General features: G+C 32.7%; 1 protein-coding gene across 2 annotated transcripts in view; it reads left to right on the plus strand.

Annotated features, from left to right (window-relative positions):
• LOC148172750 (uncharacterized) overlaps positions 1-19,378 on the plus strand; it is a 59,720-nt gene that overhangs the window by 26,070 nt on the left and 14,272 nt on the right. For both annotated transcript variants that reach the window (XM_088038231.1, XM_088038232.1), the window contains exons 2-3: positions 4,867-4,929; positions 12,688-12,717. In XM_088038231.1, the coding sequence (XP_087894357.1) occupies positions 4,867-4,929; positions 12,688-12,717 (93 nt within the window). The remainder of the gene's footprint in view (positions 1-4,866; positions 4,930-12,687; positions 12,718-19,378) is intronic.

The following is a 19,378-nucleotide window of genomic DNA, read 5'->3' on the forward strand; positions in this document are numbered from 1 at the left end:
TATGTAATGTGGATTGTTTGTTTTGTTCAAGTTCAAATAGTCGACCGACACGCAGTTGAGCTTTTCTTAAATTGCAACGGTGAAGGTTAAGAAGGATGAGTGGAGAGGAAGGTTGGATTCTATCAAATAATTCGTAAACATTTCCGAGGTTTGTAGGTTAAAACCGACGTCATAATTTTAGTTCAAGAGTCTCTAATTTTCGTGTTCTTATATAGCGGAAAAAACTTATCAAAACAATCGTTTACTTCCCCTCGAATATTGGGGTTATTTGGATCAGATAAACGGAGGTCGCTGACTTGGAAGTTGTGTACAAACTGTACGAAAATTAGTGTAAAGAGAGTATAATGATTGCATTATTTTTAGTAAGCAGATAAAATTAATCGTTTTCATTACAAGTTCATTATAAACCCATTAATCTTCTTTATTAACACATTTGTTTATTGTTTACTTTACGTAGGTGTGAGATTTACGATATCTCGTCATAACTCGTAACACAACAGTTTTCGATAATTTTTTGAACAGTGTTTAAGTGTTAAATTTTCGATTTTCAGATAGTATGTCAGACCAGATTCTTAGATAAAAATGCGCGAGAAATATGATGGCGAAGATCGCATCTTGTTGTCTATCTTAGTTTCGGAACTAAAAATTCACTATCCACAACTTTAAACGATTCTAATTCAGTTATTTATATCGTAGGTGAAAAAAATCGCACAATTTTGGATTTTACTTGAAATTATGCGCAAAATGAACACCGCGAATGAGCGAGATATCGACCGAATTAGATTTAGTTACATAATTTTTTTAAGAAATTTGGAATTTTATGTGATATGTAGACAACTGATTCTTATCGGTTTAAGAACGAGAAAAAAAAGGCCCCTTGATCGTGCATATTTAAATATATGTAATTTAATTACTTTTTCCAGTTAGAAGGAAAGAAAATGAAGAACCTAGTGAAATAGATCTTAGAGACAATAAATTTGAAAAATAGAATATAAACTCTTGAAATTGAAGTAATTTTTTTATAAGGTGTACCTAAGATAGTATGAAATCAACTCGTTGCAGCTATCTTGAAACTGGCCTTGATGTCGATTTGAAAAATTTTTGCGTCTCATTTCTCCCCTTTTAATTAAGTGTGATTTTCCGGTTACAAAGTCGCAGTGATAACAATTTCATCATGTAAAACGTCAATATAATGGCAATAAACTTCGAACAATACAGCTACTTAGGTACAGAATTAATATGACGACATGTTTTTGAAAGAACAATGTGAAATATCTGGTCTAAGTAATTCCAATCTTCGCCTTGACCCTGATCTTAACGCTTCAGGCTACATTATTTTATTTCATACAATTTTAAACCAGTATTTTGATTCTTTCATATTAACAATATGTTATTGTGCAAATAATGACAGACAGTTGATAATTATTTGGTTTTGTCATGGGTCTATTTTTTTTCAGTTACATAAATAATTTATTTCATATACTTATATGGCTAGTATATTTCACTTCTTGTTGTTTTAACCGACGTAGTAGGTCTAATAAATTAAACGAATGTTCATCAAGTTCAAAATATTTGCGACTTTGCCAAGGTAAATTTTGTTATAAATTTCTATTTCGTCTTCGTAGATGAGTGCACTGATAAACGATGAAATGTGATTACTGATTAATCACTTAATCAGTGAAGTAGAAAATCTAGCATGTCAAAATTGAGGCGGTTTTATTTGAGCCTAGAAAAGCTGACGCCATCGTCGATTCTTCTCACATGTCACTTTCTTCGTGAAGAAAGTGAAAAGGCTGTATGCAAATTATTATGCCATAATTGCTACGTGGCATTTGAAGAGGTTAAGATATTCTTCTGGACAAACATTGGGAGAGACGGAGTGAAATCTAGAATTATAAATGATAATTGATAATAATCAAATGCTCACAAATGGGCACGGGTGTGACAACGTGATTGTTATTTCGCCCTCTGTTGGAAATTTACATTTTAATAGGTCTTTTCTTTTCTACATCTGTTTGTTAAAAATAAAAATATTGAATAGACGCGTGAATGAACTAGACCAGTTCTGTAAGGTCTCGGATATTTTCGAGAAAGTTATATTACACGTGTACTTAACATTGTCTATGAATAGTAATTTATCAGCCAAGGTTGAGAAGACACTTTAATAACCGAGATGTTTTATTTCCTAAAAATATTTACCACAATTTCTTGCTGCATGAAAGCCATGACCTTGAGAGATTTTTCTACAGGTGCATACGATTTGTTGAGCGACAATTTTGTATGCACATATGCATAGATATGGTAACTGTATAATAACAGAATAGCGACACGTGACATGCCACTATAAATTAACTGTCTATTAATAGAAAAGTAACGTAGGTCCTTGTACGTGTATATTTTTTGGAAATAAATTGCTCAAAATTGTTAAATCATAAGATTTACTAAATTTGTTGTAGAAATACTTACAAAAAAAATTGAAATATGACAGTTAATTAAATAAACAAGATCAGGCAAAAAAACTAGGCTTCTGGCTAAAGTCTACTTTTTTCCAGTTTAACGATTGTCTCGATTTATCGTTTTGAAACCCATGAACCTTCCAAAATCAAGATTGATTTGTCGCCAAGCTGTCGAGTACCAACTTTTGACGATTGTCACGTTTAAAAAAAAATGTTTAAAACAACTTGGATGATAGAATGGCATGAACCTGTAGTGTTGTTCAAAATACATCATATCTATTTAAATGTACACTTGAAAACAATACAAAACTGCAAAAACAACATATTTTTGACTAAGAATCGTTAATCACTCGTAAATAAGATAAAACACGCAATTTTCAGCGGTCTACTTATTATAAAATTATTCGGTTTTCGTAGGTCTTCTAGTCATCAAGCTAAAATTTGTCGTTTGTATTCTTAAGATTGAAGTATACCAGGTTCTGTAAAGTTCTCAAGTTCACAAGCCCACAGCTTCTAAACGTCAAATTTTTACCTTAAGGCCTAAAACCTAGATCTTCTAATCTAAGAAATCTTTTACACAATCTGAGGAATTAGATCCGAGGAGTTAGATTTAGAGTCTGATATTAGAGAATCCAAAAATGTAAGCATCAAGAAATCTAACAATATGATACAGAAAATTTTGAAATTTGAGTGCTTCCAAAACGCAAACAGTTTACCCCACCAAAATTATAAGCAATTTGAAATTTGGAATTTTTTTATTCCTAGTAATCACATGCGAATTGCTGGATTTTTTTTTCTAAAATTCGATTATAATTATCGGTAATCTGCTAATCTGACATGATGGGTGGAATTATACCGTCGATCATTTTTAAATTAAAAAATGGATAAAATAATTTAATATAAAAATGTTATAATAGGTACAAATAATCAAAAATACTTATAATAATCGTCATTGATTTAAAATTTGTAGATTTGCCACCCACACGTTATCACACTTTAACTTCGTATAAACTTCTGGAATGTTTAGAAAGCAAAGATTCCTAAAAGAAATTTAAATTTATTTACTTGCCTTCTTCAAACACGTGTTTCTATTAGTTTTAAAATCTTTTTAGACACATTGTTGATGTATTACAGCTCTTAACATTTTTCGTTGCTATATTTAAAGACTTCCTATTTTTATTCGTTAAATACGAAGATAAAAAAAAAATTCACCGTTCAACTTCACACCATGGTTATACTGTACTACAGTCATAACACTAATACCGCCAATACAGTTAGACAAATATTTGCCGTTTACCTTGTGTTCATATATAAATAAGAAGACTGATCTTGTAATGCAATGTTAACCTTGCATTTTTTCAGCAGTTCAGATATAATTAGATGTAGATATTATAATATTACAAATAACTCCTTTATGAAATTCTACAAAATCGATTGTGCAAGTTTCATTAATTATTTTAGCACTGATATAACTTGAACTGGTTTCCGTACTCTGTAGTAGTTTAGATTGACACCTGCTTCTGTGCGGTCTTATCAGTCTGATTATTTTTATTTTGTAAGTATGTGTACAGAACTTGCAAAATTATAGAACATTTTCTAAGAAAGAGGTCTAGGTCAGAGATAGGGAAGAACACTTTTCCGTAATTGTTTTGGTTAAAGATTGTTGTCACTCCCTAACATTCAAATCAATATGACCTACTCCGCTAATTAAATTTGTTGGGAGCTTTCCATGGGAATTGCGTGACGGTTCGAAATTATAACTCATCAAATCAGACAACAATCTTGAGGTACCCACCTAGGAACAACGGAAAGAATCGTGTTGATAGCGATTTCGTTGATTGCAACTTTAATCTTATTTTCATCCTATTTTACGGTATCTATTATCTTTTTTTTATCGTTGAATATAAGTGTGCACACACTTCTACTCAGTCAGTTAAGACTTGGGTGCGTGACTGTGATTTTACAAATTTTCGGTGGAAAATGATTTTCGCTCATAAACGTGAGTTTATTTTATTTGTGAATTTTGTTCAGTGATATCTTGAAGAATAAGAACAAGGAAACTCTGATTAATTTTATCAACAACTTGAAAAACTACTTATTATGAAGGAATTAACAATGAAAAAGACAATGTCCGCTGTAAATATTTGAAATATCATTGAAATTACGATTCAGACTTTGATTACAAATTATCTTTCGTTTATGTCACTTTTGACATTGTCAGTTGAATTCGATCTTATTGTCTGTTTGGGGCAATTGGTCAATTAATCATTAAAATAATATTCTCAACGTTTGGCTGCACTAAATTTTGACTTCTTACAATTAGTTTTGACGTCAAATCGGATGAGTTTTTATTTGATGTTATTCTGTTATCATTATTATTATGTCATTAACATGCTTATTTTTTTTTCAGCTATGTCTACTGAGACAGAAGGATTTAACGATGAGACGATACGGGGATTACTAAATGACACTGGTATGTACATGTTTAATTATAATATAAAAAATAACCAAACTGTATGGAAATGTTATGAAAATAATTTATCTTATATGTGTAAAATAATACATACAGTAATAAAAACTGGGCTTTTGTCAACGGGAAAAATGTGTATCTTTGAAATTCTGTTTTCTTTGTGCTTGTTACAGAAAATAATTGTTTTAATGCATCTACCTTGGGTATTACTGATGATACTGTCTTGTTATGACGCAATAAATCAATAATAAATAAGCACCCATCGAGTAGATGCGGTGTCTAGGTTGGGCTTGAGATTTTGACTTGTGTTGGTCATTAATGTTGGTGCTACCAATTCCTAGACGCGTTTTTATTAGCAGGAGAAATTTTATGTCTTTGGCATTATTAATTATCAAATATTTCACAAAAAACACATTTTGAGTTCAAACTTCGATGTATAATTGCAACGTACGTATTAGAAAAATTCGAAGAGGTTTGTTTACATAGCACAGTCAAAACAGAGACAGATCTAATCGATCGATAATTTTTTTTGACTACTTTTCGTCATTTAATGAAAACGCGAACTACTTGCCAATCATGAAATGTTTTTGATAGTTTCTATTGTAGTCAGTTCGACAATAGATGAAAATATCTATCTGATAGTCAATACGTCATAATACATGGAATTGTTTTTTTTGCAATAGCTTTGAATGAAATAAAGACATACGATCACTTACATGTTCAATTATTATTTCATTGCTTACCAATTTATTTATCAATAACAATAATATGCGGAAAATGGTAGAATTTACGAAAATAATATACAGTGTGTTTTGTAAATAAACGGCAATTCGTGAACTGATAAGTCTAGAGATTTTCTGTGCAATAATTTGTTTTCTAACGTCTTTCGTTTAAGAACTAGAATACCCTTAAGTTGACCAATGGGCGAGCAATAGCGCCCTGTTTAAAAAAATATGAAGTTACTTTGAATTAATAGTTCTTCTAGAACGTCAAATTAGTGAATCAGTGGCAGTGAAAGCAGTGTAGTTCATGGAATTTTTGTCACAAATTGTATCTAAACTTAGTCATTTAAAAAGGTAAATTACACATTTCAAAAGTTTGCCGACATGCTTTTAGTTTATGGTGAAGTGCACGATAATTTAGCAGCAAGCGGTTTGAGAATTTCATGAAAAATTTTTCAATAAACAGATTCGGCATCGCAGGGTTGGGATTTGAGATAGTTTGAGGACACATTAAGGATTTTTTCGAATTTGCCGCTTTAATAGGTCCATTAGAGTACTCAATTTGGAGTCGTTTATAGGTATCTATAAAAGAACTCAAAGTAGGAAATTTTGTTTTTTAAGAATTGGAAGAACTAATTAATCTGGCTGTCACCTGTTTCCTGTCAAGGTCTTGGTCAATTTGGATTTTACGATTCGTGTTTAATAAATTGCTGCGTGAATAAAAAATGTATCAATATAATTGAATTGTCCTTTGCGGCCAACAATAATTGTACCTAAATATAATAGATGTGAATACTGGCTGTGAGGTTAGGTTACGTTAAGTCAAAATTCTGTGATAGTGAAACTCAATAAATGTCAAATTTTAATTGAATTTGAAAATATTGTGGCAAGTCGTAGTTACAAAACCATTACCAATCGTGTAAAACGAAAAGTGTTAGAATTGGAAAATTTAAATTTTTTATTAAAAAAGGGTGCAAATTCGAAAAAATAGTATAAAGGACTTGTTTTATAATGGCATTGCTGCACTCGCCCGATACAAAACTCGCCTACGGCTCGCCTACACCGGGAACTCGTGCACCAAATTGGCCATTATAAAACACGTTCTTTAATATACTATATTATAATATAATGTACACATGTGGGCTTATTACACTTATATTCTCTTTGTGTTCTTTCCTCTGCTCATACCGGCGACACTGATTCAATCTTTCAAATTTGACAAATTTTGCATTAAGGCAAAAAAACTACAGAATCAGAATCTCTTTTTAGGAAGTCCAAAAACTTTCCCGTTCACGGATTGCCGTCTATTTGTGAAACACCCAGAATTTACCTATCTAGGTAATTTATGTTGATAAATTTTGTAATTATTTATTTACTTCTATTTTTTTAGATTATTTACACTTTTTACAATTTGCGAATTCGTACTTTTGAGTTTTGGATTTCTGTTGTTTATGTGGATCTCAAGTTCTCTAAATTTTTCCAATATTACAAATTCCTTGCAAAATTCTAGCATTGCATTCGTTGCCTTGGATTTTTTAAAATTCTTGCATTTCTCATTTTCACGTTTTTTATATACATTTTTAGGTCTTTTGGTCTTGATTTTTATTGATTTTTTTGCTTTTTTTAAAATGTTCGGGGATCTTTAGATTTTTTTTGAATATCTTTCTCTTCAATATCGTCAACGTTCTAAAATAGCAGTTTGCCATAATAGACAGAGTCTACAGTTTATGTATAGGTATAAACGATAGTGAAGTATGCTATGGTATAATAAAATAATAATAAAATAATAAATTAGCCTTAAACAAACTTAAGTAGGTTCTAAGTAATTGACTTACAAATTGAAAATAACAATATACAGGGTCCGGCAACACTTGTGTCCACCCCCAAAATCGTCTTTAATTTTAAAGGTACAATTTTGAAAATTTGCAAACACTCATAGTTGACAAAGCTCTAGAAGCTGACGCAAAAATTTGTTTTTTTATCACGATTTGCTTGGCGTCGCGACGCCTAAGAGGTATAATTTTTAGCGATTTTTTAGTTTTTGCGGAAATATTCGCGAATTCAATTTTTTTTCAACATAACTGTGATACAAATATCTGAGTTTTTATTTTAAATCAAATGCAAATTGTGTTTAAAATTTGCGAAAAAAACGTTGTTTTATCAAGTTAGTTTTCAAAATTATGGCAACTCATCGGCAAACTACGTTTACACCAAAATTTCACAAGTCACTTCATTCACTCTTATGAAGGTCAATTTTGATTAACTCGGGCATCTTGCACTTTATGGACACCAGAAATCGGTAATTAACATCGACAAAGTGACAATTTCACCAACTAAGACTTTTGTTACAATCTAACGTGAGCCAAAAGATAGATGTCATTTGTGACACAAGATGCTGACAGATGGGTGTAAACGCAGTTCCCAACTTTGACGTAATGAAATTGGAAACTAACTTGATAAAACAGCATTTTTTTCTCATATTTTGAAGACAATTTGCATTGAATCTAAAATAACAACTGAAATATTTTTAACACATTTATATTGATAAAAAGTTAAATTAGGGATTGATATCACAAACCCTCACAATTAACTAAAAATTACATTTTTGAGGCGTCGCGACGCCAAAACTATCAGTGATAAAAAACAAATTTTTGCGTCCGCTTCTAGAGCTTTGTCAACTATGAGCGTATGCAAATTTTCAAAATTTTATCTTTAAAATTAAAAACGATTTTGGGGGTGGACACGGTGGACACAAGTGTTGCCGGACCCTGTATAGGTTGAAACAATGTTCTTATCTAAACTGTTTTCAAAATAGGCTCCATGCATAAGTAGAGCTCGAATAAGCAGAATGCAGCACCTGGAAATTCCAAAGATCTCATTGATAATATTCCCATTTCAGTCATTTACGATAGCGCGAAACTCCTCCAGACAATCCATTACTCACAGAAAAATTCTGCCAGGGTCTTGATTCTTATTTGCGTGTAAACAATATCAAATTGGACTTTAAATAATTTTAATGAAACCCTGACTTTTATATATTGTTTCATTGGCCAATTATTACGTGTTATGAGGTGTCTCGGATTGTTATATGATCGTTATTGACTGAAGGATACGTCAAAGGTTAAGCATGTCATAGGTCGCTAATTTATTAATATTATTAAAAATCTTATCTAATAAAGCTATGCGAAAAATGTTATATTATATTTTAATTGTTCAATTTAAAAATCTCAGGAAATAAACTATGTATTCTTATCTGATAAAGCAATTGTTGATATTGGCGAATCTGAAGCTTGGAGGTCGTGATTTTATTGATGATTGACGTCAGATTTTGGAGGAATTTAAGGGCACGTGAGACCACAAATTTTAAGCGTTTTTTTGAGGACGCTAAGTGATGTGTCACCTTGGATTGTGAGATTTCAGCAAACCGCAACCGCATGGTAAAATAAAAATATTTTCTTAAATAATTATTTTGCCATTTTTATGGGTTGACGTCTTTTACTATCTAAGTAGTCACAAGAACCGACTCAACTTGTTTGTCAACTTAATAATTGTTTATGAAGTTTATATGACAATGACGAATTGTTGTTAGAATAACAGTACTAGGGGGCAACCAACAATACACTTCGATCGCACAAATTTAAACAAATATTTATTAGAATTTAAATAACTTGCATTTACTCAAATATGTAGCAGAAATTACGGTGACGCAACTACGTCTTGCATCAGTGGCTTAAATGTGATCATTGTATGAAACTGCTGTTACGTATGACATATCTACACAATTACTTCTTCTGAGATGTAACCACTTGGAGGCACACTAACAAGTAAAAGCACTTAATTGATTGATTATTTGAGATTAACATTAAAATCTTGATTGTACTGATAAAAATCTTTTTCTTGTCTGGCGATTAATCTCGTGTCGTTACGATATGCCTCCTTCAAATCGTTAATAACTGCGCTTGTTTTTAATACCAGTTTGTAAATTTCTGATATTAATTTTACAAATTATGAATTTCACAAGCATTGACCTCTTACCAGCAGTTAATTGCCATTTAAATAAATTGCAGCTGAGTGCAGTAGGTGACCGAAGAACACACCAGAATCGCCCAGAATTATACGAATTAGCTTTTGAATGTCTATAATTCATGTTTTTTCAATCTATTTATTGGTGCTAGAGCATTTTTTTAATTTATTTCTACTTGCAGTTTAACAAAAAAGCGAAACAATAAATATTTTTTTTAGAGTGTATTTTCTTTTCTTTACGTGAATGTTTATCTACATTTTAACAGTTTACGTCATTCTGTTGTCGAATCAATTAAGAACAAATAGATACTACTCTTAAAATTGTTTCTAAACAATGGATAGGTTTTTGTGTTTTTCGACTTATCTGATAAAATTTTTTGATGTACCGCCGCTGTCAATGAAAACTGAAAGACTGGTTATAACGTCAAAATAAGTCAGTGGCGTGGTAAAAAAAATGCCATTACCGTATTATAAATGTGCGAAGTCCAGAGAAAAAAAAGAGTACATTTGGAACTGTAAAAAACTGAATTTTGTAATAATATGAGATATTTAAATGTTCAAATTAAATAGATTTTGGAACCGAAATTAAAATTTTGACTTAAAAATATTATTTAAATAAATAATAATAATATTAAGTACGCATACAAGAGCGACATCTTACATGATCATATCACCCGATAGAATTACAGAAGCGGCAACCAGTGGCGCTGCAAACAACTCAAAATTATTCTCACTAGATGTCACCACATCAGTCAAGGTATCTTGTCTACTGGTCTAAAGGTGGCGCTTATCTCAATTACAAATTTTTCTTTATCAAATAACCGAACATTAGATGTCGCCACTTTTTTTTATTTCCGCCATAAACTTGCATGCACTCTACAGATATTCTTTTTTGTTTTTTGATGCACCCGCTAGAGGACACTTTTGTATTTTTATTCGAATTTATTGTATCTCTGATTGATAAGGTAAGAAAGCAGCCATTCCTATCATGAAAGTTCGTTATAACGTCATTTTTTATCACTGCTCGGTCAGGGAAAACGGTTTCCACGTGGTTATCAGCGCCATAACTTTTCACATTCGTTCGTAAAATTATGTGAATAGGCCAAATGAACTGCGTTTGATGTTAGTCCACAAAGCGACATTATTATTGTAGAGGTCAAGAACAAAACAGAGATCAATTGCTCATGCAAGTGATATATTATTTAATAATTAGTCTGAGAATGTTTAACATTGCGACAAGAACTAACATATCTAGCGGTCAAATATTTCCGAAGATGGAGTTCATGGAAACAACCCGGAAACTGAAATGAAAAATGCGAAACTCAGTGACTGGAGTATAATAATTCGTTGATTAACATAATCTTTTGAAAAAACCAGTTGGAGTTTGATCGTTTCGTCTTAATTTTAAAATAGTTTATATTCTGATTCACGAGGACATCGTGCTTTTCAGTTAAAATTATAAAGGCACGTGTCCGTGGTTTTTCCTTCGATAATTTAATGTTTAACGAGATATTGCATAATTTTATGTGTGATAACGAGATGTGGATAGCTAATACGTGATTCTAATAATGTCTTTGCTTCTTTGAAACCTTTTATGAGCCATCAAATTGTGATTAATTAGATAGTTACCGATTCTGTTTTGTTAATGTGCATTGTCTCTAAAATATCTTTAAATGTTTTAGAATTATGAGATCAGAGTTCAAATTACAAAATTGAACGACAAACCAATTACATGGATTAATTCAGATTTGGTGGCACGCCCAAATTTATTTTAACCCACGATGGGTTGTATTTAATGGGACGATTATACAACAACCTTGATTTTGATAAAGATCTAAAAATGGATACTATAAATTGTTCAAAGATCTAATCGAAATTGGTGCAATAAAATTGTAAAGAATATTATTTTATTACATTGGTCCACAATACATTGTTTGTTTTTATCATATTTTTAACCACACATGGATTTTTGAACCAAGATATGAAAACCACAGGAAATGGAGGTCAAAACCGCGTTGTGTCTCTGAGAATTTCAGTTTTCCCTGTTTGAGACAAGACCTGTGGGATTTTCCTTTTGTTTTGAAACCGTAAGCGAATCAAAACAAAGTGTGTCAATGTGTTTGTTATTATTACACCGTGATGTATTATTATTACCTTTGTGAGCATGGATCTTATTTTTGTGGTTTAATTTTGGCTCACTGACTGGCGCAAAAACAATGAAGGCTAAAACACTGATTTGTTTGCGAAAAGTGGACTTAGCTTCAATACAATAGTTATTGTACCTTTCTCAATTATATAACTTTTGTTAATGGTAATGAAAATTTGCATTACCACTAATGATGCAATCAAATGGCGGGAGGTTTATTTCTACGTAACGGAATAACTTCACACTAATTTTACAAATCTCCATAATCTCCCAAGTACGAACATATCTTAGGTAAATGTTGCGGCGTCCTCGTTGCCAGTTGAAATTCATGACTTTTGTAAAATTTCTCTCATCTCATTGTTATTGTTTCGCCGTCCGCGTTTGCATTGTTCGTGATCTTAAAAGATTACTTATTTTTATTACATCAAGATCCAACTTAATCCCGGAAATTGGGATTCTTTTAATCTTTCGATCGCCTGATCATTATCGAGAACGTTGCACTATTTACTTATGAAAATACACGAGTCGTCGCATTTAGTCTTGAAAATATTTCTTGGATCGTGTCCATTCTCAAGATGAGGACACCGTAAAATCCATGACGCATTTGGCGAAAAAACGTATACGAAACTTGTGCGCCCTCAGTTATTTTTAAGCATTGACTATGCAAAATTTTGCAAAGGATTAATTATAGTTGACCTACATTAATAGAATTTGCAATAATCCAGCTGAAATTGGCGGTTTCACAGTTTTTATCATCGTAATCGGTTTTACTTGCATGTACGACAAAAATCGAATTATAATTATAAATTCTTTGCGGACATTTTTATTTTTGTGTTATTTATTACTACAGTTTATTGTTTTGTTTTTCAGATTCGGAGCTGTCTAATCTATCGCATTTAGGTAAGTTTTCAGATGTGTAAAAGATCACGAATGACTGAAATAAGCTTCAATGTTTCCAAAAAGTGAAAAACAAACATTTTATTTTGAAATGCCGATGTTTGTTATTCTGTCAAAAGGATATTCAACAGTTTGTCCAAATTTTGATATACATAGTATGCCAATAACAAGCACTGAATGTTATTACAACTTACAAAGTAAACTGATGGTAATTTAAAACTTCCATGTTTTTAAAACCACTCATCAAACATGCTTATTTTTTTTTACATGTTAGGAATCCATAATTGATGTTTTTAGACTTATGAATAAAAACATTAACACTTCTCAGAATTTTTAGAGTATTTTTCAATTTTTTTAAATTGTAATTTGAAATTCGACTGAATATCTGAATGGCGAAAATTTCAAGATAAGTGAAATTGCTTAAACTTTTGGTTAAAAAACGTAAATAAAATATTTACGAATACAACCTTACTAGAAATGACGAAACTAAACGATAGATAAAAAAATGGAAGTTCATTTAATATAGAAAAAAATAAATAAGTACTTGAAAATAAACATTCTTTTTCTTGAAAAGCTGTTTTGCTTATCTTTGCACGTTTAGGTTGCTCAGACTAACTCTTTCAAGAAGGTCGGTTTTAATTGCAAAGAATTTTTATCGGAAATTACGTCATTCTCTATAAATAAATAATCAAATAAGTTTTAAGAAGCGACAGCCGCTTTAATACTGTACCTATAAATTGAGAAAAGTTTCTCTCACTACTTTGAAAACAAGCGAATTTTTTTAACGAATATTTAATTTCTTGTGGTATTTCTTTGGATTCACTTTGTATGGTTTCCTTATATCCTCGGCATATTGACCCAGATAAAATTTTGAAATTTGATCAAATCAACTAGCGGATGTTTACACCTTTTTTGGATTCATTCGCTATTTCATATTAGGCAATTAAGTTTAGTTCACACCATTTGAACTCGTTTTAAATCACAAAAAATTGAACCAGCTGACATTGCCGATTAGATCCGGGAACAAATATATTTTGCTTATCTTGTAGATCCACGGATTCAATGGGTTTTTCATGAAGGCAAAGATATGTATATATCCATTTTCAAAGGTTTAAAAGTCATTAAAACCAGCGAATTACTTAACAGAGCCGGAAAAAATAAAACAAAAATTAACAGTGGATGACCCTACCTAGTCATAAATGTACCTTCTATGAGCAAAAATCGTGCTAATGTCTGCTACAAGTAGTTTTGTCTTATGTTTTGGCAACCTCGCAAAGTGATAAAAAAGTCTCAAGGCTCTACATTACAAAGCTGCTTCTTAAATTTAAAGTGAAGAAATGCGTTTTATAAAACTTATGGGTTAAAAATACGTTTTTGAAAGTGCATGTTGAGAAACTAATCAAAAGTTGTTTTATTTTTCGTTTATTATCTCTACAAACTAAAATAAACGAACTGATTTTGATAGTTTAAATTACTTTCGTTATGTTTTTTATCTTTGCCGTGACATTGTAAGAACTTAAAAAATTAAAAATGTGTCCATGCTTTCAAGGTAATTTTTGCTTTAATAAACAAAGTAACTAGCCTGTACCAGCTAAAATAATGCAAATTAACTATAGTCTGGTCCAAATCAGGTTTATTGCTACCAAAATGAGAATTTTTAATGATCAGGAAGAGTGAAAATAGACCCGCATTAACTCAGTCTGCATTATCAATAAACAATCGTCTTTACAAGCTCGTCCTTCTGCGCTTTGCACAAAATAACAAGTCTTTATTTATAACCTAGTTACCTCCAGCCATCAACTAGAACTTCGCAGACTAACTTTATATTTCCTGTGGTAATTAGTCAAGCTTCAATTAGCATGCGACGCCAAAAAAAGGATATCCTAGAAACAAACCTTCGAGCAAACATGAGGTTACTATCAATCCGAAACGATGTTTGCGAAGCACAAGGAAACCACAGACTGTTGAAAAATACTCCTCGGGTTGCCACAAGGAAAATTAAACCACTTCCTGATTTCCTTCCGATTGATTTTGAATTTATCGCGTGTTGAATCGATATTAATCTCGGTGTGCACCTCGAGGTCGGTTCCGGGAAGTGCTCTTCGCAGCGTGATGATTTTCAGAGTGAAAGGCTTACAAGCCTTTGACGGTTGCAAAAGGTGCACATGCTTGCCTTGCCTAAAATCCATGTGGGTTAAGAAGTTAGATTGACATCTAATTTTTATCAACTGTTGAAAGTAGAAAGCTAATAGATTCGTCTTGTCTGTTTGCAATGTTTATTTTAAACGCCTTACAAAAATAATTGTGTTGTAGGTGCAGTAAACTAAATCATTAAAGTTAATATACCAAATATTCTTTCATGTTTATTCTCTAAGTAATTGGAGTCTTACCAGAACCGAGAATGTGTGCCAAATCCCCGAAAGATTGTTTTGACTGGTTCGCATAGCCTAGACATGAACTTTTGCCCGAATAAAGAGCCTGCTGCAGCTCATTTATTTTAATTAATTTTTTTAAAGAACCATAATTACTGCTATAGAGCAATAATTAATGTATGTAACACACATGCAGCTTACTCATGGATATTTCAATGTTAGCAGAAGGTGAACTCATTTTTCAGGTGCTATTTTTTTGTTGAACAATCACAGGGGGGCAGTATACACAATCTTTATGACTCATAGTACTCAGTCATTATATAAGTTTAACGATTCATAAAACTTACATATAACAGATTTTATACGAAACTTGCAGTGTTTGTACAAATATTATAAAAATATTCTCAGGGCTTTGAACAAGACGCCGTGTTCGTGACACACCTCATTTTTAGTGTGTGACCCTAATAATTATTGTTACGGAAAAAGAGAATCGATAATATCGCGTCATCTTGAACGTATTGACAAAAATCTAATTCGGGCCGAAAATCATTAAAATTAATTTGTCCATTATCATAAAATATGAAGTCGAAGTGTATATGGACGTTCTTGACATTAAACTTGACGAAAATAGCAGGAAAAAAAATGGATTTCTTGGATAGTTGTTGGGCAAACAAAGTGTAAACTCGGTCTTGGCCTCGATTGCACAAAGACCTAATTAAAGTCGTGACACGATGATCTTTGCAACACTGCAGCCACCATGCTTTTCTGTGCTAGTTTTCGTTCGGCCCTGAATTTTTTCTTTTGATTTTTCTCCACCCGGATGCCGATCAAAAAGGAGAGCCGTCCTTCAGTGTCTCATTTCCTTATGACGCAACTTCATTTGATGTTTTATTACATAATTGCTGTCTACTGTGAAAATGCCAGAGACAAAGGCAGCGTGCCAAAACCTAGGAAGATAAAAATTCTTCCTAATTGCAACCACTTCTTTGCAAAACTTGTTCGACGAAGAAGTCGGGCGCCTGAAGAAGTTATTGACACGTGTGTATGGAGTCTATATATAGCCGTGGAAATTATAGCAGGTAAAGCAACTACGTTTTATGTTTGCAGGATTCATTGGAAATTTGGAACAGACTTTATTTACGGCGCCTGCAGTTTATCTGAGGTCAATTAAGAACGACAGAGAGTGAATTATAAATGTGGCACTTTTGTGGTAGCAGGAAGGATGGTAATTTGTCAACGGCAAGGAAAGTTTGCTCGGAAATCTGAGATATCGGAATTTTTTTAGATTCGATACCCTCGGCCTCGGCTCTACCAGCCATAAACAACAGAAACCTTAGAATTATTTTTTCAAATTAGCTCCATTAGTGTGGAAAATTCGTCATCAAAAGAAAAAAATCTTTAATCTTGGACTCCGCGTTCAGGAAAGTTCCAGGCGACATTGTCGGCACCTGCCGCCAAATTTCAAAACCTGTTAATTTTAATTTTTTATTGCCATAAAAATAAGCTATAAAACGAAATAATTTTAGACGGTTGGCGCCACAACTTTCAACTTTTCCGTTTTATTTTCGACAAAAGACCGGTTTTATTTCCAAAAATCATTTTTCCAAAGACAACTCATCATCACCAAATTTTCATATTTAGAGAGATGCGTTGCACATGACGGTCTATTTTCCATGACGTTCTAATGTAAAGTCAAATCCAAAATAACTCAACAACTTTGCCAAAAATTATGTTCCAAGGCAATGCGTCGCAAACATCACATGTTCTACCGATTTCCAAAATTTGAGAATACCCGCCTAATAAAGTCCGTGTCGTCTAAACCACACACTCGTGGAATTGATTTGACATTAAAACGTTTCATTGATTTTGTACTTTGCGTCATAGAATCGAGCGATGGTTTCTCTGCAGTGACGTTGTGCTCGTGACGTGTTGAAGAAAAACCTCTTGAAAATCCGCATCGGTGAAAAACAATATTTTTACTGCGCGGTTTTATTGACGCTCATTGTCGATATTGTAGCTAATCCTGCGTCACCGAATCGCTAATTTATGTTTGGCATGCATTGGCGTCTCGTTTTTAATAACAAAATTTTCCGTTCTAGAACTAGTCGCTAACAATTTGATTTATTTTTAATATATTTAGGTTGGCTCTAAATCAGCAGATAAAAGGGGATATGCGACAGGTTTCCTTAGCCATTTGATTTGATTTTGGAAAACAAACAGTTGCGCAAAACTGAAGAGTTCAACGAATGATAAAGGACAAATTTTAGGCAATTATAACATCAAAGACTCGACTCGCGTGGGTTGCCAAAGTAAGTAACTGTTCGATACTCTTTTTTCATTTCAAAATCTGAAGAATTGATGAAAGAAACGCAATCAGTGTGTTACTACTACATTGATTACTGTTGTTATTACATTTTACTTTTTTCCGTTTACGTCTATTTACATTCGAAATCACGACACATTTCGTGTAAAAATAAACAAGTTTATTCTATTTTGTATGGCTGACTGATCAGCGGCAAATATTTGCGAAATCATTTATTAGTTGCGGATTTCCTACACAGTCTGGAAAACACCAACGGGAAAAAATCTTTGTTCAATTTTTCCTGGGACAATTAACGGTTGCAACATTCCTGCTAATAATTAGCAGGTATTACATGTTCGTTCATAAATGAAAATCACCATAATTTACGGATGATTCGAAGCGATTCGTCATGAAATTAGCATATTTATGTGTAATTTTAATTTCGATGAACCGTAAACTTGATGCATTTCATCTGCAGTTTCCGTTAATATGCTCTTGTTTATCATTGCTACTTATGCAATTAGCTGAGGTTAAATCCTATCGTGAATAATTAATTGTTTACTGTTTACCTGCGCGGTTCCTAAGGTTGTTATCCTTCCAAAAACACTACCGGAATTCATTTTGCATTTTTGCGTGTTAAATATGCATCGTCTAGACATTCGTTGTTTCCCGAAAATGTTAGGTCGTTTACTCTTTTATTTTTGTTACCGAGAGGACTATCACGAGTAGAAACTGTTATCGCGTCATGTGAAAGACTTTGTCGTAATTATGGAATGGAATAAACCGTGTTTGTTGTTTGTGAATGATGAAATTTTAGAAAATTTTGTAAATGGAGATTGCAGGGGGTCGTGATAAATTTAGTTTACTATATTTGCAAGAAGTCAAGTGTTATCGGTGATATTAATAGAAAACAACAAGAAATTTCGCCCGTGGTGATGGTGAAAATAATAAGTTTTTATGCTTGACGTGAGCTTCCGTTGGTCATCTCGAGATAACCCAAATAAACTTTTTTTTTTCGGAGAACCCACGCAATATTTTTGATGGTTTTTATTATTTATCGTGCCCGTAATTATTTAGCTAAGTACGTTAAACACACTTAAAAATAGGAGGTGGTAATAAAAGTGGAGAGGAAAAGTGGGCGATTTACGCAGGAAATTGTATAATCTTCATTTTACTACGAGAACCTAATTATGTATATGTTGGATAAAATTCACTGGTGACACTGCCAGGTACAGGAAGCAAACAATTCAAGATGAAATTTCTCCCGTCCTGCACAATTTTGCGCCTCAATTTTGCGTCGTTGACGGTTAAAATCCAGGTGCAAGTTTTCTTTCTCGCGTCTACAACGCAAAACCAAAATTAATTTCGCAAAGTAAACAAACGGAGATCAATAGATAAAATGCAATGGTTTGGCAGAGCTTTACGTTTGTTTGCTGAGTGCTTACCTGATACCTCGTTAATTGACAAGCTTTCAAGTCTTTGGAAAAGCTTACCGCTGATCCGTGACTTCCAAGAGAATTAAAACAAAGTTTTGAAGGATCAGTGAACTTGGTGAAACGACCGCAGCGGCTGGAAATCCGAGCCAAAACGAAGTTGCAACGTTGTGTCGTCGGAGGTCACAAACCTGGTTTCTTTTGTGTTTAATTTCATGACAAGTTCGGTTTTAATGCAAAAGTAGACACGAAAAAGGACAAGAGTGAAGACGAAGGCGATAATACAGCTGACAGTCGAAAAGTGTTAAAATGGGAACATTTGGAGCTTCGTTGCAACTTTCGTATTCATTTTCCTGCTTTGTATTACAGCTGATAAAATAAGTGTGTACCGGTGCTAAAAGAGTATCCCATGTGCCATGTGGGCGCCAACAGCTATAAAATAAGGCTTCCTTTTTCTTTTTGTATGAGCCAATATGTTAAATAATACTCCTATAATTTAGCAATTTGCATAACATGTGTACAGGTGCAATGTTTCCTATTTCCTGCGTTTTTGGGGT

Source organism: Gnatocerus cornutus, chromosome 6 (genome assembly GCF_029298725.1).
Source record: "Gnatocerus cornutus isolate USDA-ARS CGAHR chromosome 6, icGnaCorn1.1, whole genome shotgun sequence".
Taxonomy (NCBI): Eukaryota; Metazoa; Arthropoda; class Insecta; order Coleoptera; family Tenebrionidae; genus Gnatocerus; species Gnatocerus cornutus.